The sequence below is a fragment of the Cydia splendana genome, chromosome 17 (assembly GCF_910591565.1).
Source record: "Cydia splendana chromosome 17, ilCydSple1.2, whole genome shotgun sequence".
Taxonomy (NCBI): Eukaryota; Metazoa; Arthropoda; class Insecta; order Lepidoptera; family Tortricidae; genus Cydia; species Cydia splendana.
The window spans coordinates 16,228,529-16,250,421 of record NC_085976.1 but is presented as its reverse complement, the minus strand read 5'-3'; the positions used below and the strand labels follow the sequence as shown (position 1 = coordinate 16,250,421).

Genomic DNA, 21,893 nt, shown 5'->3' with positions numbered 1-21,893 from the left:
ATAGTATCCAAAACGTATACATTTGGCTTTTTCGACATTTTTCTATATTTCACAATCAATCAACATTTGATTATTCATGAAATACAATTAAATAGGCTATTTTACTAATAAATCCATTGGCTTATGTATTACTTCGCAAAGACGGGCCTTACGGGCATGGGTACTGCGAATGGGGCCAGTTCATGGGTGTCACAACCGCATTTAGTGACACCAGCGCGTTTGTGTCGTGAAAGGGTGTATAAACTATTACAGAACAAATGTTATGCGATCATTTTGTTTCATTATGGCGATGAACAATTTAATTTATTTATAGTAAAGTAGCCTATTATGTCTTACGAAAATGTTTCAATATATCGCCACAGGTATATGTTACAAAAGAGCTTGAATTTCAAGTACAGATTTTGACAGTAACTATCTTCTTACTATAAACTAGTGTCAAATTAACAACAAGCCGCGTAATGTACACTTCACTTTGAACATTCACTTTATTGTTCCTTTCACTTTAACTTATCACTTAATACATCCGTCACTTAAACACTGAGGCAGAACTTTTGAGGCGCAATTCTAGACTTTTTTAATAACTTGTGACATTGTCGTGATATGATGGCCGTATAACCACACTTAAAGTTTGTCAGATATTACTGTACAAAAAACATAGTAAACTACCTAACAGTTATTTTATACTACATCGGTGGCAGACAAGCATAAGGCCCGCCTGATGGTAAGTGGTTGCCATAGCTTATGAACCACTCCATAAGTGTCACACACAAAGAATTCTAAAATATATAGAATTTTTTAATTACAAGTACCTTGTGTCCCTATTTTTGGCTAAAGTATATATTTACCCAATTCATAAAACTTTACGGGCTATATTTAATTAAATTATGTTTTATCCCTTTCTTACAAATACATAAGACAAAATGACAGATAAAGACAAACGAGTCATAGCTAATTCCCTTCCTTCCTTTAAAGTTTAAACCTTCAAAAAAGACCATACGCCCATCTTAAAGGCCCGGAACACACTTGCAACTCTGGTGGCAAGCCTTACGCTTGTTTGCCACCGACGTAGTGTAAAATAAATGTTAGATAGTTTACTATGTTTTTTTTTCCTGCTTTTTCTAAATATAAATTAAAAAAAAAAATTAATAAATATTAGGGGACATCTTACACAGATCAAACCTAGCCCCAAACTAAGCAAAGCTTGTACTATGGGTACTAGGCGATGATAAACATACTTGTATAGATAAATACATACTTATATACATAGAAAACAACCATGACTCAGGAACAAATATTAGTGTTCATCACACAAATAAATGCCCTTACTGGGATTCGAACCCAGGACCATCGGCTTAGCAGACAGGGTCACTATCCACTAGACCAGACCGGTCGTCAAATATGTTGCTCGATTGCGTCCGCTTTTTTTTTTGCGTCTGTATCTTTAGGTATTTAAATAAAAGTAAACAAAATCTACATTCAAATGGCTCCTTAAGCCAGTTGAGGGTAGATGAAAACATTACATGATCAAATAATGTAGGTTAAAGTCAGGTCGTTCAGTGACGGATCCAGGCGGTTTTGTATTTGGTCGGTTAACCAATAAATGTTACAACTACCCGAAAATGTACAAATTTTTTATTTACTTTTATTTAAATACCTAAAGATACAGAGTATAGAACGCAACCAGGAATTCATGTCACAAGTTATCACAAAAAACAACGAATGTACCCCTCTGTTCACTTATCACTTAACCTACACAGCGTCACTTCCGCCACTCACTAAAGTGTCAAATTTCACGTATAATGAGTATCTTCTTAAAGTCCCAGGATCATTCGGGCTCCGTATACATGAATGAGAACTTATCGTGGCTGGTTGGGGCGATCACTTTAGCTTCAATAAGACACTGCACCACCCATGTAGTTGAAACTAATGGGATATTATCCTGGTTAGCTTTGTTCTGGACTTCGTGGGGACAGTCCCATTCGGTGACTAAAGCCAGGGCACCGGACATGTTTAAGTCCTCTTCGTTTACTACGCGCGTGGTCGCCCCGACTAGGGTGCACACGCGTTCCCAGAATTTGACGAATGTGTCCTGATCACCGCATAGGAGGATGACCTTGTCTTTGAAGAATTGGGTGTTGCGTCGGCCTGATGATGGTACCTGAAATCAAGATCAGTATAAGTATTTATAGTATTTAATAAGTAAATTTTGGTAGACACTTGTTTTGAACAGTACTTAATTATTTTGCGATGGTAACTAATGGAATTTACTAACATACTAAAATAGTCTTCTGTATTTAATGTGTATCTAACAATATCCCTCGCTTCGCTCGACGTCGCATGTAAGTAAATTTATAAAGTAACTAACCTAACGTCACAATTTTCCTCGCTTCGCTCGTTGTCGTATCTAATAGCGCCCCGGCTTCGCACGGGTTAACAAATTATACACCAAACCGTCCTCAAGAATCACTCTATTGATAGGTGAAAACCGCATGAAAATCCGTTCAGCAGTTTTATCGCGAACAAACATACAAACACACAAACAGACAGACACGGCGGGGGACTTTGTTTTATAATGTGTAGTAATAGACATCTATTGAATGGGTATTGTTGTTGTGTCTAAAAGAGACTTAAGTATATCTATTCCTTCCATGATGACCTAAAAGCTAACCAAACAATACAATTTATATAGTGATTGTCGTTCTACATTGAATGCGTATTGAGTATACTAACAATCTTGCTCGCTTCGCTCGTTGTCGTACCCTGTGTCCTGAGATACTATTACAACATTCGACATGATGAGCTACGCTCAAGAGCACTAAAAAAGTGTCACTTTGCACGAGAATTTCTATAGAAATTGACCCATGTTCTACATACTTACCCAGTTAACGAACGCCTGCTTGGTAATAGACCAGCCGGCCGGCAGCGCGTACGCATCAGTGTCCAGCAGCGTGTTGTTGGTGCAGCACAGTATGACCCACTGGTGGGTCACGGACCGGATGTCCGCCGCCAGCGACTGGATGTACTTGGCCGTGAGGCACGGACGGGGGGCGATCAGTTTTGTGACGCTGTATTTTGCTTTTGGCACGTCATCGAAGTGGCTGAAAAACAGATTTTACTAAGTTTTTTTAAGTCCGTTATTTTTAAGCTTAAATTAAGTAACTTTCTCAAAGAAAACGCTATTCTAATTAACTCCATTTAGGAGGTAATGATTTATTTTTATCTGATAAGGCCCCTGCGAGCGTGTGCCTGCGTACAGTTCGTTTTTTTTAGCATTAGAAAGAACTTGAAAGAAGGTAAGCGATCTTGACATGTCTTTTAATTGAAAAACGCTTTTTAAAAATCAGTAACTATTACTTATGAAAGCATAAGAACATAAATGATCGTATTAGATTCATAATTGTTACATATTTGCCGTAACTTATTTTTAAAATGTGTTTTTCAATTAAAAGACGCATCAAGATTGTTTACCTTATTTCTAATGCTAAAAAAACGAACTATAGGGCCTGTTTACATATTGATTAGTGTTTAGTATGAGTTTTTACATTTTCTACTAAACAAGTACTATTTAATCTTGGATGATCGATATTCGAAATGTCATAGATATGTCATAGTTTTCACCGAAACAATCGCATTCTTTTCATTGTTTTCCATACATCGGAACGGCTTATATTACATGGTGACGTCACGATGTATTGTAATTATGGACATTTTGTTAGAAGCGCTACGTCCTTGAAAAAAATTGTCAACTACCCTATTGTCACAACGCTGTTAGATGAGGGTTGGGCCCGTGTCGGGACTTAGCCGAAGCGTACGACACGGTCTCGGTCTCCAATTTCCCCATCCTACGGAGGAAACTAGAAGCATACCGGTTCCGAGGGATACACTGAGGTTTACAAGCTACTTGACGGAATGAAGCCAACGTGTCAAAATCGGTGTACATCTTAACTTGAGACACCTTCGGCGTACCACAAGGCAGCATTCTAATTCCTACTCTATTTCTTTATCTACTTTAATGATAGCCGTTTTTATATGCCATTGTCATGTCATGTCATCACTATTTTAAAACGTTAGAGATACGACATCTGATACTCGCTCGTTGATACACGCGCCTATAATAATATTCTACTTTTTTTATATTTAATAATGATGAAGTTTTAATGACCGGTTGTTGCCAATCTAGTGACATATCAGTTCGGTGTTGATCATTGCAGAGTCACAGTCAGCATAAATAGAAAGGTCTTTAAACAAGTTTCTTGTGAAAATGGGTGTAAATAAAGTTACACTCGTATTTCTATTAAATATATTTTGCGCATTGGGTTCAAATGAATCTATCAGTGAAATAAAGGTTCCTAAACAAGTCCGAATGAATTTCACGGAGCTGTCACGCCAATGTGGTTTCAACGCTGAAGAATTTGATGTGATAACTGAAGATGGCTATATATTAAAGCTCTTCCACATACGGGGGAAGAAGAAACCGGTACTCTTGGTGCACGGAATAGGCGACACTTCGAACACTTGGGTCCTCAGAGGCAACAAGTCCTTGGCTATAGCCCTGGCGCGCGAGGGCTACGACGTCTGGACTGGCAACGTCAGGGGCAACCGATATGGAAGGAAGCATGTCCATCTCAATCCGGACACAGACGAGACTTTTTGGGATTTCAGCTTTCACGAAATAGGTTACTACGACTGGCCGGCGATGATCGATCGAGTTTTGAAAGAAACTAATGAAACTAAACTCTGTGCAATTGCTCATTCGCAAGGATCAACCTCTTTCTTAGTGCTATCGTCTCTAAGACCAGAATACAATCAGAAAATAGAATTGCTAATTGCTCTGGCCCCGGTGGCATTCCTCGACCATACTGGACCAGTTGTAGCATCGTTGGTGAAGAGAGGGCCCGTTATCCTTACAACATTAAAAACTCTACGGATAAATGAGTTATTTGCTGATCATAATGCAGAGAAGAAATTAATAGAACTGCTTTGCTCTCAAGGAGTATTAGGAGAGAATATCTGTTCAGTCGTACCCTTGGGTATGATCGGTGGTTACAATCCGGATGGCATAGAACTAGAATTCGTTTCGGTCATTTTTAATCAATACCCAGCAGGCACTTCTCGAAAGGCCTTAGAGCATTATACTCAGATATTTTTAAGCGGTAAATTTGCGCAATTTGACTATGGACCGGTGAAGAATCGACGAGTTTATGGAAATGTAACACCACTAGAATACGATTTGAGTAAAGTAAGTGCAAAAACAGCTATAATTTATGGTGAAAATGATCAGATTGCAACAGTGATTGACGTCCAGCGCCTTGCCAAACTGCTGCCTAATCTAGTTTACAATAAAGCAATAAGTAACAAGAAATGGAACCACGTAGACTTCATTTGGAGTAGCGAAGCAGATAGATACTTTTTCAGTCATGTCTTTAAATTGTTAAGTCGTAATGGCTGGTAATAGGGTATTTTCCAACTAGTCAAATCAGTTACTTTTTTAGAACTGTCAAAACGATTTGCTAATATGGAATTTATATGAAACATTACATCGTGACGTCACGGTCAACTCACCTACTTTTTATATTTCTATCCGATTTATTAAATAGAACTTGTGTTTAAAAATAACTCCTATTTGTGTTTTTCTAATAATTATCTGGTGCTTTATTTCATGCATGGTGTAAAATAATTTATTTTAAATACAGTATAATACCCTATTGTTAAAATTAAATTTTAATAAAACCAACGAAAGTAATTATTTATTGCGTTGTGTGTGTAACGTTGATATCCATCCAGTTAACAAATGATAGAGAACCGAAATAATATAAACTTCTGAAGTCTTAAAACGAATGTCGTCTGTCGTACGTAACTATATTAACATATCCCATAATTATATTACCCATCACAATATTATAATAATTTTAAAATTTGGGGTAAATTGTAGAGCAAAGTACGCACATTATACGGTAATTTAATTCATATTAGTGCTCCCATCCCAAGGTCGTCCGTTTAAAATTAATACTCAAGCCTGCATGTTGCTACATTGGCTTAGAAATAAATTAAAAGTTCGCTACTCGTGACGATTTAATTTCTCGCCATTATTAGCGAATTTCCTTTTCGCACTTGTATCGTAATGTACTATTATTTTACGATAGGTCTATCGTCACGTTTTCACATGTTTAATTTTGTAAACAAATTCTCGTTTCTGGAATTTTGTTAATAAATAAAACATTGCAAAAATAATTCCCAATAGAAAACATTAGGTAAGGTTTGTTTAAAACCTTGACATTTCTTTACAGCTTAGATAAAAAGTAGGTATGTGCCACTGAATTAAGAAAACATTTATGCCACAGACCTTGAAAAAACAACATGTTCAAATACACGGAACATATAAAATCTCAAACTTTAACTAAATTTTGCTCATTTCCTGGTCACAGTCAACATAAGTAGGAAGGTTTTTAAACAAGTTTTTTTGTAAAAATGCGTATAAATAAAGTCATACTTGTATTTCTGTTAAATGAATTGTCCGCATTGGCTTCATTTGAATCTCTACTCAGAGAAATAAACATTCCTAAAGAAGGTCGATTGAATTTCACGGAACTGTCACGCCAATGTGTAAATTACAAGTTTACGACACGTTAGTGTTATTGTCAAATAATAAGCTTGTGTCGTCAATATGTCGCCGACGAGTTGCCAGACTATAGCAGCGAGTATACAGCTAAGTATGAAATCTACGACGTAATGGCGACAGTGAGAGAAGTAATATTACAATCGCCAGCCCCCAAGCGTTCCTTGATTGATCAACAATTGTTCCTATTGTCGTTGTGTCGCCGATGTGTCGCCAGATAATACCAGCAAGAAAATGGCGACGTACGGTGATGTCGCTGCTGTCATATCTGCTGCTGGTCAGGGCAGTCGGAAGATTCCGACTGCCCTGACCTAGTGGCACAGATAAGGATGACTCACGTTAGACCGGGCCGTGTCCGGGCCGGAGCTTCCGGTGCATCGTTTTCTATGGAAAGCATCACGTAATCACCTGTCATGTCATAGAAAAGTAAGCCCCGGAAGCTCCGGTCCGGACAAGGCCCGGTCTAACGTGCAACGTGCGTCATCCTATAGTGAGGCTCTCAGTACCTTTCCTATCCAAGCAGGAACTTTGGCCTATACACCATAACCTTCTTGCAGTTACAGCCAGGGCTCGGAACCGGTATTGAAATACCTGTTAATATCGTTCCAAAACCGTTATATTATTTCGTTCATTAAAAAACCGGTTAATTGATGGAACGCGAACTAACAAATTACGTTCTCTCTCCTAACCGGTAAGAAGAGGGTACGGAACTTTATGGTTCGCAGGGAACGATATAATACCGGTTACTCTTGGCTTTCGGAGACTCTCGGTTAAACTCGTTGTCATACGTGAAAGAGATATCAATACTTACTCGTTCTATCTCGCTTTGATATTTTCAATTTAACCGGTTAATTTCGTTCCTCGAGAACGAAATGAGAACGTATATGGCATAAACCGTTATATCAAAAGAACAGTTCTTTAACCGGTAACCGCAAACGGAAACGAAATCCTTTTCGTTCCCGGGCGAATGAACGAAACCGGTTTGACAAATGAGAACGGTTTCCGAGCCCTGGTTCCAGCAACGCGTACTGTAGCACACCTAAAATCTCCTCTCATTGGCGCTCTAAAATTTCTCAACGCGCTACTGTCATGGGCGCCTGAAAGTGATTTGTTTGCAAGTCGATGGGCAAGCGTATGTAGTATCTGTCTGAAGTATTGCGAGGCGATGGATGGTAGTGGTATTTTATAAAACTGTTTTTGTAAGTGTTGTGTACCGTAGCGTATAAGTTGACTCTAAATTGTACAGTGATTTGGTTTATACTGTCAGACTGTATAAATTATGATAAAAAAAGACCCTATCTGTACACGGGGTCAAACCTGTAGATCAGCGGTCGGCAACAGGCGGCCCGCGAACCTCTCGCTTGCGGCCCGCGAGCCTCCCTGGGCATTTTGTGTGTAAAATTGACAAACGACAATGTCAGCTAAAGTCACAAATATTACCAAAGTGCGACCTGCGTCAACTTTGTTAACTACTATGTGGCCCTTGGCTGCTAAAAGGTTGCCGACCGCTGCTCTAGATACTACGTAAAGAGATACTTTTATCGCCAATTAGTCGCTACTGTGTTGCCATATTAAACGGGCGACAAAACAGATGTTGCTGTTATGTCGTCGTTACATCATTATCACAGCACAGGGTCGCCGTTATGTCGCCACTGAGTCGCCAAATATAAACAGGGTTCTGGACCTCACCTGTAGACGATGCCGCCGCCAGCCTCTAACTGTTCTTTGAGCCGTTCCTTGTTAAAGGGTCGGTCGGAAAATTCCAAGTCTTCGCAATCTGTGCCCGCGGTCGTCTCGCCATCTTCTTCTGACGAGTAATGCCGCGTGTCTTGGCCCTGGAATAAAAAAAAATCGTCATAATAATTATAAGCCTAAAGATGCGAAATACCGCTGGAGAGACGAAGTCCAGAAAGACCTTAGCGAACTCGGCGCCGTCAACTGGACAGAAACGGCTTTGGACAGAGTAGCATGGCGGTCTTTGGTGTCGGAGGCCAAGATCCACTTCGGGTCGTTGCGCCACAGCAGTAAGTAAAGATGCTAAATGTTGTACAAACGGATCAGCGTTGGCGCGGAAGAAGCGAGTGACGAGAGGGTGACAGTGTGAAGTCGCATCTCAATGTCTTACCCTCACTCAATAGTTAGTGCCGTTTGCGAGGACCGGCTTGTGTCGATGAGTCACTTTTAGGGTTCCGTACCCAAAGGGTAAAAAACGGGACCCTATTACTAAGACTCTGCTGTCCGTCTGTCTGTCTGTCTGTTACCAGGCTGTATCTCATGAACCGTGATAGCTAGGCAGTTGTAATTTCAATCGCAGATGATGTATTTCCGTTGCCGCTATAACAACAAATACTAAAAACAATATAAAATAAATATTTAAGTGGGGCTCCCATACAACAAACGTGATTTTTATTGCCGTTTTTTGCGTAATGGTACGGAAACCTTCGTGCGCGAGTCCGACTCGCACTTGGCCGGTTTTTTTCATTAGCTACACGGTCACCACACAAAAAGGCGGCTACCGGTTGTTTACAAGTGAGATCCATGACTCTTGTTACATCGGCGACGATAGCGACTCATCGGCGACACTGTGACGACACAACAGCAACATCTCATGTCACGCGTTCAGATTTCCTTAAATTTGTCTGTTTTGACAGATTTCCGTGACCAGACAGTGTCAGTGCCAAAAGTGACGTTTTTTGATAGAAATGTCACTTTTGCCACTGACAGACCGGTATCGTACCGCTGTGACTTCTAATAAGCATTGTCCGAGTGGGGCCGTAAGTGGTATAGCTGTACCTTACATTGGGATATAAAAATAAAATACATAAATAAATATCTGGGGACATCTTACACAGATCAACATAGCCCCAAACCACAGACAAGACATCCTCCAGACCGAGCATAGTAGCTCTACCCCCTCTGCCACAATATACGGTAGTTTTACTCCATTTTCGAGTCGAAAGTGTCTTTGTGTGACGTCCGTGTCTTTGAACGGACCAATCACGGCACGGGACTCGCTCACCTCGTCCCCCGCACCCCTGTATTTTTGGCAGCATCGGTTTCATGAAATAATTGCTCTAAACTCCGTCTAGAGGATTCCTAGTCTATGCCCCAAACTAAGCAAAGCAATATAATATGGCTGGTAGGAGACGATATACATACTTATATAGATAAATACATATATACATAGAAAACACCCATGACTCAGGAACAAATATTTGTGTTCATCACACAAATAAATGCCCTTACCGGGATTCGAACCCAGGACCGTTTGCTATTAATTACCTTGTCAGACTTGAGTTTCTTCGGCGGCTCAGTACAAGTCAGCAAGAAATGCAGCCCCGCGAACAGTTTACTGTCTGGCCCTGGGATTGGGCCTAGAGTCGACACCGTGTCCTCGTCGTTCTCAAATTTGGTTAGTTTGGAGTTCTTCTTGCCGATGTTTTGTTTCGCCGCGCCTTTTAGTTGTAGAGGGCCCGCTGTGGACAAAGAAAAGGTTAAAATGGTAAATGACTTGTGTCATTTCTGTTCTCGAAAGTTAAGACATTAGTCAACCAAATACCCATAAAATACAGGCCAAAACAATGTTACAGTTTTGGTTGATTTATGTCGTAAGCAGAAATCAGGTTCCTATATGTGACGTTATCTATGAGAAGGGACCTTATTGTCGATGGCGCTTACGCCATTATTAACGATGCTCCGATATAAATACAATGCCGCGCGACGCTGTGCGGCGTAAGCACCATCGACAATGAGGTCCCTTTTCATAGATAATGCCTCATATGCTTAACTCTCAGTGGCAATGGCAACACTACAAGTGTGGTTATCAATAACAAGTTTTCTTAGTCTTGTAAGGGGGTGCGTAACGGTCCATATAACAACTTTTGATATATTTTTAGTCGATATAACGATTGAGGGACATAATGCACTTTTGCTATACCAATACATGGTATATTCTTAGAGAGTCTAACTATCGTCAAGTATAATGAACTTGTAATATAACAACTTCTAATCTAACATAACAGCGTATAACGTATATGTGATATAATTATGTTCGATATAACGCTCAGTTGGCATAATGTAGTACTGGTATAATTTTTAATATTTACTACTATCTATCTATTCTTTTTGCTACTATATAACAACCTACGTATTCGAATTTAAGGCAGGTCTCAGTTAGGTACGACGACGAGCGAAGCGAGGAGTGTTAGGTATAACTGCGACCCTACAGCGCGCGAGCCGAGCGAGCGAAGCGAGCGTGCCGCGGTAGCGGCCGGCGAAGCGCCAGAACCGACTTTTTTTATTACTTTACTTTTACTGACAAACCTCAACTTATTTTTATACATTTGAATACATTATCATTATACCATAAATCCTTATAACAAATATTCATTATATCCAGTAAACGTTATAAAGAATAGCTTTTATATCGATTAAACATTATATCCCATGAAAATAGTTATTTTGTTGTTATATCAAAAGTTCATTATACCGCTTAAGTGATTATACACCATGAAATTATATCAAAAGTTGTTATATCTTCTGAAAATATATCAAAAATTGTTATACGGATCATTACACACCCCTTGTAAGGCCCATCATACAAAGTATCCCCATTTTTAATTTGAACGTTATTGTATAGTAGATTAGGGTGACCTCCTCTAGTCTAACAGGCGGCGCTGAATTACTGCCTTCGCTCACTTCACTTCTTTACCTGTCTTACGAAAAATATATGCCTAGATTATCTTGTAGTAAACTACCACAGCATGATTAATAATATCATAGAGAAAATAATACGTAGTGCTCACTCCATACATCAGTTTTAGTACCAAAAAGACTATTATTTTCGTAGTCGACATCTAGCATCGAGTTGCGCAGATATCAGTACTGCTACATGACAATAGATGTTGCACCGACCGAAAAGTCTAATGCTCAACAATTTTCAGCTAATATTATAACCGGATTAACAACCGGAACTCTATTTTCTACGACTTCTGCTTTTAATATAAGTTGTAAATTGTTGTTCAATAAAATTTTCGTGAGTCGCGACACTATAGAATTCTAGTATCGCGTAGCGGTACTGATAATTCCGCTACTCGATGCTAGATGTCGACTGGGGACACAATAGTCGTTTTGGTACCAAAAGTGATGTATGGAGTGGGCACTCTTTTTCCTACTATATTTCTCTATGATAATATTCAAAAACAGTATTTTACCTTTGACGCCGTCTATTTTGCGCGGCGTCCGTTGAACCTCCGGTTCTACGCCAGCAACCTCCTCTAATCTGACGGGCGGCGCTGAATTACTGCTTTCGCTCATTTCGCTGCTTTCGCTTGCCAATCGCTTGCGACTCACTGGTGTGCTTTTCGTTTTAACTCCTGCAATAAAGGAGAGAACAGATTAAGTATGGATAGTTGTCGAAAGTTTTTCCTATAGACAAAAATAAAGCGATATTACTGATTACTCTAACTTTTTGGCACTTTTTGATACGCAATATGTGGATATAAACATAAAAAAAAACCTGCACATAATTTAACACATCCACTGCCAAAAACACGTGTGTTCATTTTGTACTGGAAACGGGGCACCCGGCACCGAAAGTGTTAAGGCCTAACTGTGTTTGCATAAATAAAACATACGTTCGAGAAAACATTACCCTCCTTCTGGCGCAGTCGGGTAAACACCTGATTCTGATTCTTAGCGCCACTGGCACCATCACACTAACCCGGGATTAACCGGTTAAACTGTTAACCCAGTGTCAAATTGTACTGGTAACCATGGTAACTCCAGTTATAACCGGTTAACCCCGGGTTAGTGAATGGTGTAAGTGGCCCTTAATAAAGTAACAATAAATAAAACAATATTTTTTTGTAAACATTACTTAAACTAAATTGTATAATAAGTCACGTATGAACTCTTCGAGCAACACCGGGAAGGGAGACGGCATCCGTACTATTTCCCCTCTGCCGAAGCATAAGTACAACTGTACCTATGGCGGTGCGTGTAGTGACTCATCCGTACACAAAAACAGATCGAGCTTTGCAAGATTTGTCTTTGACGTGTTTCATTTTCTATGTATTTGTGTCGTCATTACAGATTGGATTTTGTATGTAGTGAGTGAAAAGTGCGACTGGGTGCACGTAAGATATCGCTTGGGCTCCTCCCTTCCGACATGTCGGAAGCCGGCGTTGCTCGAAGATTGAACTATAATCACCTGACGTAGATGCCTTAGGACTTTTCGGTGACGTCACGCGTTTCTTCGCACTGGAGTTGCCTTTATCCCGCGATCTTGCACTTCTGGGACCCTGAAAATAGGAAATAACTTTATTTTATTACGAGTAGACATATATACAAGAAATGAAATAAGATGCGTAAGGGTGGTCCCCTGTATTTGCGTCTCACATTTGGCTTAATGAGAGAGTGAGACGCAATGCACACTGGACCAAGATATTGTATTTATTTTTATTCATCACGAATGTTTTAGGGTTCCATACCCAAAAGGTAAAAACGGAACCCTATTACTAAGACTCCACTGTCCGTCTGTCTGTCTGTCACTAGGCTGTATCTCATAAACCGTGATAGCTAGCAGTTGACATTTTCACAGATGATGTATTTCTGCTGCCGCTATAACAACAAATACTAAAAATAAAATGATTATTTATGTGGGGCTCCCATACAACAAGTCATTTCTTGCCGTTTTTTGCGTAATGGTACGGAACCCTTCGTGCGCGAGTCCGACTCGCACTTGTTTCATTTAATTTTTTTATCTTTACCTGTATAATGTTGTCAAGATCTAATTCTCGATGGTGTCGCCGGCGAGGCGTAGCTGGCGAGGTGGGTGACCGAGGCCGAGATGATTCCTTCAGCGATCTCGCCTGGTCTTCTGTTAAATATAGCTCGCTTGCAGTCACCATTACCACTGTGTCGCTGGAATGTCAATCATAATGAATTATTTACTTGAACAAGTGTAATTTTCTAAAATAAAACAAGCTACCCAAATAAACTTTTGAAATTAATCGCTAGAGTTCGATAAAAGACGCTGAGAATTTAACACATTCGACACCGCGTACCCGACTCTCGGGCACTCGTAAACTTTACTCAGATGCCGGCATACCCGCTAGTCGGGCAAGAGCTATAAACCTACACGCGACGCCGAAGTGCCCGACAGGTGGGCAAGCATTGCATCTTCACTACCTCAGGGCTGCCACTGCCACTAACAGAAAAAATTGTAAGTCTTCTGATTATTATGTGGTCGAAAAGTTGGTACAGTTGATTATTATATTTTATTACTTCACTTTGTATTTTTATTTACTTTACCTAATGCGATTACAAAATAAAAATTCTTATTAGTTGGTTACGTGAAATTGCATACACGGGTATGTATCAATAGGAGTTAGAATTAGGAGAAGAACAAAACGGGGAGCCTAAACAGATGAGACAGCAGATTTAATTTTATCCACGTACTTATACGAAAGTTACTTGGCACAGCCCTGAGCGTCCGCAGCTTGCCCGACTAGCGGGTTCGCGGCGTGCGGCATTGAGTTGCACGCCGTTGCCCGACTAGCGAGTACTGTCGGTTTCTGGGGTATTGTTTGAAATTTTGCCTGGTTGCGAAAGTGTTAATTGTGACTAAGTACCATTTCGGACGATCCGCTAGATTTAAGTGGTTAAGGCAGTCCTCTATAAGTACTTGCAGTTGGTAATAGTTAGTCCTTATTATCAATAGATGATGACCACGAAAAAAAAATATCAAAGAAGAATCCAAGAAAAACTGCTTACCCATCAGTAGTACACCTATATGTGACGGTACCACTATCATTCTCTTCAACTCCAAGCACCAAACCCGGCTCATAGTTCTGCTCCTCATCAACCATTGCATACACCGACTGACCAAGCAACGGCAGTGTCTTCGTATCCCCAAATATAATGAAATCATCCAACAAAACCTTCGACTGCCCATCGTCAAACTTGATCAAGTATTTATTAGGCTCCGTTATCTCTAGGACTTTTCCTGAATAGTACCGTTTGTCCACCCATTTAGCTAAAACTGCAGTGTCAGGAGCATAACCCGGGTACTCCGTCTTAACTAAAGACTTTTCAACCGGAGTAGCAGGCCTAGGAGATGTAGGTCTGCGTTTCTGTTTCAGCTTAGACACGGACTTTGGAGTTGCAACTAGCGATGATAGCGGTTTCTCAGATTTAGGAGACTTCAAAATCTTTTCGGTATCCCCATTCGTTGGCACCATTTCTGGAGAATTCATCCCGTGCATATATTCAGGCTCTTCCGCTTGAGTTGGTAAGATATTCCTCTTAGTTTTGCTTGAAAGATTCCGTCGTCCTCTAACTCTGGTTTTCTTAAGAGAACTCTTTGGTGTCGCTTTATCAGTTTTGCAGGATTCCTCCGGACTTAGATTCCCATTGCTTAATGAATCGGTAGAGGGAGTAGTTTGGACGCCAACTGAGATTTTATCGTCACTACACGAACGGTAGCCCTCGAAAGCCTCTTTAGCGTGAGTGAAAACATCATTTACTTTCTTCAATACAGCATCAAAACCTTTAACTGAGCTGATAGGGTTTACAACTGATTTTCTTGGTGGTTGAGGAACTACGAACGCCCCATCACTAGTCCTATTACTTGAACTTGAAGTGGAACTGACTGTTGATGCGAAAGATGTTCTATTGATAGGTAGATTGATCATACCTGTGCTTGTAACGCTTGAGGGCGAAGTACTGACCGATACATCGCCTAAATACGGGTCGATTGTGAAGCGTTTCGAAAATCTTTGGTATTCGCGACACATATCCAAGCCCAGATCATTGTCTGTTTTAACGACGTATAGTGATAGGAACTCGCCGTCTTCATTATAATTTACTACGACATCGAATATAGGTTGCGGCTGCGTTTCAGATAAAGTATCCGTTCTGCCGTGCCCGTTTTGCAGCGGCGAGATTGTTGATGGAGTTGTGTTATTACTAACACGAAAAGACTCATTTTTACCACGCTTCAAATTATTAGTAAGCTTTAAAATATCAGGAGTACTGTCACTATCATCTGTCCTTTTCCCTGAAGATAATTCAGTTGGGGTTGAGGAATTTCCATTAGATAATTTAGAGATTAGTTTCGAAGCAACAGTGGGTAAATGATCAGGACTCGGTGGAGATTCCACACTATCTGTACTCTCTTGATCAGTGGTTTTGCCTTTATTGAATTCCAGTCTTTTCGGTTGAGAAAGATTACTTTGATCAGAGTAGTTATACCCTTCGCTTCGAGTTTCATTGATTTTCCCTGGGCTTATAATTTCTTCTCTATCCTTGACTAATACTGGATCACTGCTGTAGTTATTAGTAATAGTTTTGGACAATGCATCGTCATCGGTATTCGGAGATAGTACTAGATGGAAATTTTGCGAATCATTCATTTCAGACCCACTTTCTTCAGCAATGGTTTCAGGAACTTTGGATGGTTCTTTACTTGGATCAATGCTTGGACGCTCTACTTTATCGTCTATTTTCAATTTCTTAGGGGTCTTTCTTTCTTTGGTAATATCGACACTGGCTGGGCGGCTTTTGGGCGTTCTTGGTGTTTTAGGTTTAGTAATATCAGCGCTGTTGCTCCTTTTAAGTCTAGGACTGGATCGAACAGGAGTTTGAACTCTGGATGGTAGGATATCTTTCTTGGCTGCACTGATGATTTCCGATACTTCTTCGTCGAGGTTTTGTGTGTTGACTGTGAATTCGGTATTATCGAGTTTCTGTATTTTAGCGCTGCTGTCTTCTGCTTCGTCTGAGAGTTTCCTCTTGGATTGCAATGTTGGTATGTCATCTGTAAAATATAGTTTGTCTGATAAATTCTGACTGAGCTAAAGTATCTTATCTTCATTGTTTTTTAAGATAAAGACTATTTAAATCATGTTTCAGTGATTAATCCCATTTTAGGTACCACAGTTTAATGTTTTTTTTTTGCTTTTTTGGAATACCTGGATATATTAGAGCGGCCAAGTTGCTTAAAAATATAATAACATGCAATCTGACGCTTTCACAATAGAGGTTCGTACGTATAGACATATTGGAGCACATTAGCTTCTCTAATATATATTTGATGGTGACTGTACAGTCTAAAATAACGATACGGATAAGGGGCAAAAATATCTATACATCGCCTTAGTGTATAGACAACAAGATTGTGTAAACATATTTTTAGGGCTATATTAGACATAGTGCATACCCAATCGTACGCTGATATAACGCTGATGAGAATTCGCACGTCGCTCCGGTGTATGAGCGTGACAGCGCTATACACGTATAGCCATGTCCCGCTCGCACACCGGAGCTGAGTGCGAATTCAATTCGCATCCAATGTTAAGACCGCCTTACCTTTCCCTTCAAGTGGTTCTTCTTTGCTATCGTCAAGAAGAATGGCTGACGTCTGAAAATGTATAAAATTATTGTTACACCCAGTGTTCATACCAGATCAAAATATGTTTATTATATACACGGTGTAACATGAGGAAACCGAATAATTTTAACCACGCATTTCTGAGGTCAAAAGAAGTAAAAAATGTAATATGAGTTTAGGTCAATTTCGCCAAAAAAAAAATTTTTTTTTGTTTTGTTTTTTCAATTTTTTGAATGTATTTGTACATAAAAAATAAATGTTATTGGTAAACTTGTCACTTAAAATTGATTTTTACATTTTTTTTTCGTAAAACCTACTTTTTGCAAAGTGTTACTTGTCACTTTTTGACATCTATCAATAAGGATATTTAGACTACGTCCCATAGCAGCAACATCACCATCAAAAAGGCCTTTTACGCTATGTAACAATAAAAACTTGTTTTTTTTTTTAATTAATATTATCTCTGAAACTAGGCGAATTCCAAAAAAGTTTATAGGACATTTTTGTCTCTAAATATGATCAGCAATATGATCGCTGTTAAAATTATTCGGTTTCCTCATGTTACACCGTGTATATATGAGCATTACGGTGTCATTTACAAACTACACTCTTTTGCCTTAACTCTTTTAAAGTTTAAAGCCGAATGAAACACGGCTTCCTATCATTTTCAAGAGAAACAGAAATCTGACCACACGTGACTCCATGTCAAGCTGAGACTTCAAGGGTCAGACAACGCAGGTCATGCTAAATCGTCTGATGAAATGGGTCATTCCCACTAGTTACCACCAAGTTGTTTCTCAGTGGTAAAAGTTGAGAAAAAATTCCGAGCTGTTACCAGCAAGGCTCGGAACCGGTTTTTTTGAAAAACCAGAAATAGGCCAATATTTATAATTATTTTATGCTCTTTACGTAGGACTGAATCATTTATTTAGGTAACAACTTAGTATTATTAGATTGTCCCATTAAAAATGTAATAATAAACTAAAGAACGAAAAAGAACGAAATAATACCGGTATTTTTTGTATGAAAAAAAAACCGGTTCCGAGCCTTGGTTACCAGTGCTAATGAATAATTTGTTGGTGGCAATAACCTGATGTAAATAAATTATTTATTTACAAACAAGATATATACAGTGGTATTACTAATCGAAATTAAAAATTAGCTTAGATCTAAGCCCTTGAGGCATTGTAACAAGCTGGCGGCATTTCCTCGCTGTATCGCAATGCTGATACGTTGTGCGAGGTAGCCGCCAGCTCTTCGGTCCCTGATATTTTAATCTTCTTCTTCTTTCCATCCTGTTACCCCCTGCTGGGGTACACCCCTACAGGGCTCGAATCTTTTTCTTCCACTGACTCCGGTCCTGGGCAGCTTGGGTAGCCCCCTCCCACCCCATCCCCAATACACCCAGCTCTTGCTCCACAGAACGGCGCCAAGTAGATTTAGGGCGACCGTGTTTCCGTTTGCTGGGCATCTTCCAGGTCAGGGCCACTTTGGATAGGTGGGTGTCAGGTTTCCTGAGGATATGCCCAACCCAATGCCATTTCCGCGTCTGGATCTCTCTGATATTTTAATGTAAAAAAAAAAATCAAAAATAGCATACTTCATCCTTCCCCAAGACTGCATCTTCCTCCGGCTCGTATACAGGGCTCTCTGGGAACAGTGGCTGTGACGTGTTGCCGTTTGTCTTCACTCCATTTCCGGAGGACAGGCCTTGGGGTTTCGAACAAAATAATTATTGAATTATGAATCGTGCTCATAATCTGCAACTGTAGAATTATTAAGGGTCAAGGGTCTTTTCTGTGGACATTACAAAGGTGAACGATTTGGCAACATTTATCTACAACTTTCATCATTCAGTCAGCAGCAGAAGTTGCTCAGTGGACGAAGTGTTCAAAATGATCTTGATGCGACTTTATTGTTAAGAGAATTATAGCGTGTCAAGGTAACTTTGAACACCTTGCCCGCCTAGCAACTTCTGCTGCTGACTGTAGGTACAACAGTTAAGTAGAAGGTTTTAACATGTCAATAAGCTTATAAATTGGTTTATTTTATGATGTCCACAGAAAAGATGCTTAACCTTAACTTACTAGAAAAGTTTTGTTTTTGACACATAAGACCCAGTGTTTGTTCGGATATAGTTGTTTAGCAACAAATTTACAAGTTGGTCGAAAGGCCAGCCAAAGGCAAGTGTCAATAAATAGTGTAATAAAAAAAATTGTCTAGTTTACCATACTATGCATACATTATAACCAGTGTACAATTTAATACTTTTAAAAACGGATACATTCACCATCAGATATATCGGAGCGGCCGAGGTGCTCAAAAATATCTGAACATGCACTCTAGCGCCTTGACAATAGAGGCGTGCTCATATATTTGTGACCACCTTGGCCGCTCCGATATATCTGAAAGCGTCTGTACCAACTGAGCTGTGATACTTGTTATTTTTAAGTTTGAAGCGAACCTCCAATATGAATCTAGTATAATAAAACCTTCCAGACCAATCGTTACATAATTATAGGTTCTAATTTACATACAAAACCTGTCCAGAGTTCGAACCCAAGGACCTCATTATAAAAAACAGAACTTGTAGGAACTTGTCAAGAGAAATTAAAATATTTTAGGTTAGATCTCTTAACTTTAAAAAAATTATCCAAATGAATAGATAATATTTGCTCTTGAACTAAAAGATATATGCATAAAACTTGTAATAAAAGGACTGTTGTTGAATTATTTTCATAAACAATAAAAGATTAGATATGAATGCACTTGTAACCTATGTTAGCTAACAATATTGATGTTTGGATTATAACCCGACCAAGTAATAAGGACTGAATGACAGAGAAAAATTGGGCAAGACAAAACGAAAATCGAATGATTTTCGTTAAAATTGAGAATTATAAGTACTAAATATCCCAAAGTGCTATATTTTTTAAAGAATACTTAAGTAAAACAAAAGACAACTAAAGAGAGCGCATTGAAAATCATGCCATGTCATAATTACATCAACGACTTCTGAGTTTTGGCGGTTAATATGCTTGAACGTCAAGTCTAATTGAGATTTTAAAATGAATTTTGCATTGAAAATACTCTACTTACCCGTCTCCTGGGGGTCGGATTCCATGGCTGGTAACTCTTTTAACACGACCAGAGATTAGTGTTATGATATAACTATGTATTCAAGTCAGAAATGACGAGATTCTACACTCAAAACATCTGTCACTTTGTAACACTAGGCATTTTTGCAACTAAGCAATTAAACAGAGAAAGTTTTCGTGACCAAGAGCTGGTATTAATACATAGCGATCAATATTTCACAAAGAATATTTAAAAGGGCAAATATGTTACGAAGAAATACACGTGAAGCAAAAACACCGACGAAAGAAAGTCAAACAGTCGGCCGCTCCGCAGCCCCGACCCGCTTGCTTGTTGATTTTTAATGTTGCCAGGTTCTTTAAAAATATTCTTCCAAAATATTTTGCTGATCTGTTTCACAAATTGTTTTCAATTACTTTTTCATATTTTTGATAAGAATCGTTTTGGTTTTTTTAACATTTAATTTTTAAACTATAAGAATAGTTAACTGTGAGTAGCCAGTGTTATGGACTTTGCAAGAACTAGATGGCAGCACTTGTAGTGGAATCCCCAACTGACTACTCACACCTTATACAGTTTTAGTTTCCTAAGTCTACTGTAGATGGCATTTAAAAATGGAAAACTTAGTATTTTTAGCAAAATAATTTATCATAAATCAAATTTAACTATATTTAATTTTGTGCTATACAGGGTGACTTCAAATTGGTAATACAAAATCAATGTTTTAGATACATCTTCCCTTAATTAAGCCCCTCAAATAAGTCTCATGCTTTTAAAATAATCAAAAGAATTTTTTTATACTTTTTTTATTTATCCCATTTTTTTAGGCTTCACATGGTTATCCTAACATAATGATTAACAAAGAAGGTTAAATAATTTCAAAAGAACACTTTCGGTTATCAATCACCTGTCACAGTATTTATGAAGTAAACGTGTTTTGATTAGTAATTATCACTTGTCAATTGAAAATTAGATTTTCCGCAAGATTTTTATTTTACAATAAATTTTTAAATAAAACAATTCCTGGGAAACGTGTTACCAAATTTGCTACAAAAGGTGCCGGAACAAAATTTGGAGAATCTCCATTTCCAGCAAGATGGTGCACCAACACAGTTAGCTCAAAGTGTGAATTATCATTTGGACCAAGAGTGTGAATTATCATGTGGACGCAACGGCCCAGTCGCATTGCCGCCTTGAAGTTCCGATCTTCGCATGGCCGACTCGACTTCCTTTGTAGGGCGAAATTAAAAGGAGAGTGTACGCACGGGAATCAAATACCCTCGATGAACTTCGCCAAAAGATAATTGAGGCGTTCAATTCTGTGAAAACCAATGAATTTATCAAGAATCTCAAGAGTAATCATATGAATCAGACTTATGTGTCCAGAAAAGCGGTGGTCATTTTCAACACATCTTAAAATACGTTTAGTTAAAGTAGGTGCCTACTTATCTAACTTATTGAAAGTATTGAAACGTAGGTACTCGTATTTTAAGATTGTGTTACATTCGGTAGATTACGTACATTAATAAATGATTTAATTTAAATTAATTCGCTTATTATTTACCACAGATTGTACAGTCCACTTCAAAGATAAGTTTACACTTTTACACCTTACTTCTTTGTAATAAGGCGAAAAACGTAAACATATCTTTGACATCGACTGTATCAGGATATCAGGATACTTAAAACCTGCTTAACACTTTGTTAACACTAAACAGCTTAAGGTCAGTCCAGACGGTTTTGTGCCAATCTGGTTAAATTGTCTGATCAAATCAGGTGGTGTGGTTG

The 21,893-nt window shown here is 39.0% G+C and overlaps 2 protein-coding genes across 2 annotated transcripts; one reads left to right on the top strand and one right to left on the bottom strand.

The window, feature by feature from the left end:
* Positions 1-1,440: 1,440 nt before the first annotated feature.
* On the bottom strand, positions 1,441-20,454 carry LOC134798880 (TP53-binding protein 1-like). Its single transcript, XM_063771271.1, has 11 exons — positions 20,109-20,454; positions 18,610-18,719; positions 16,988-17,039; positions 14,393-16,436; positions 13,387-13,540; positions 12,828-12,918; positions 11,830-11,991; positions 9,899-10,092; positions 8,306-8,451; positions 2,879-3,098; positions 1,441-2,158 (listed from the first exon to the last, which is right to left on the bottom strand). Exons 1-11 carry the CDS (start codon positions 20,131-20,133, stop codon positions 1,826-1,828), a joined length of 3,531 nt encoding a protein of 1,176 aa, XP_063627341.1. The 5' UTR covers positions 20,134-20,454; the 3' UTR covers positions 1,441-1,825.
* On the top strand, positions 4,364-6,926 carry LOC134798985 (lipase 1-like). Its single transcript, XM_063771410.1, has 2 exons — positions 4,364-5,239; positions 6,834-6,926. Exons 1-2 carry the CDS (start codon positions 4,364-4,366, stop codon positions 6,924-6,926), a joined length of 969 nt encoding a protein of 322 aa, XP_063627480.1.
* Positions 20,455-21,893: the final 1,439 nt, after the last annotated feature.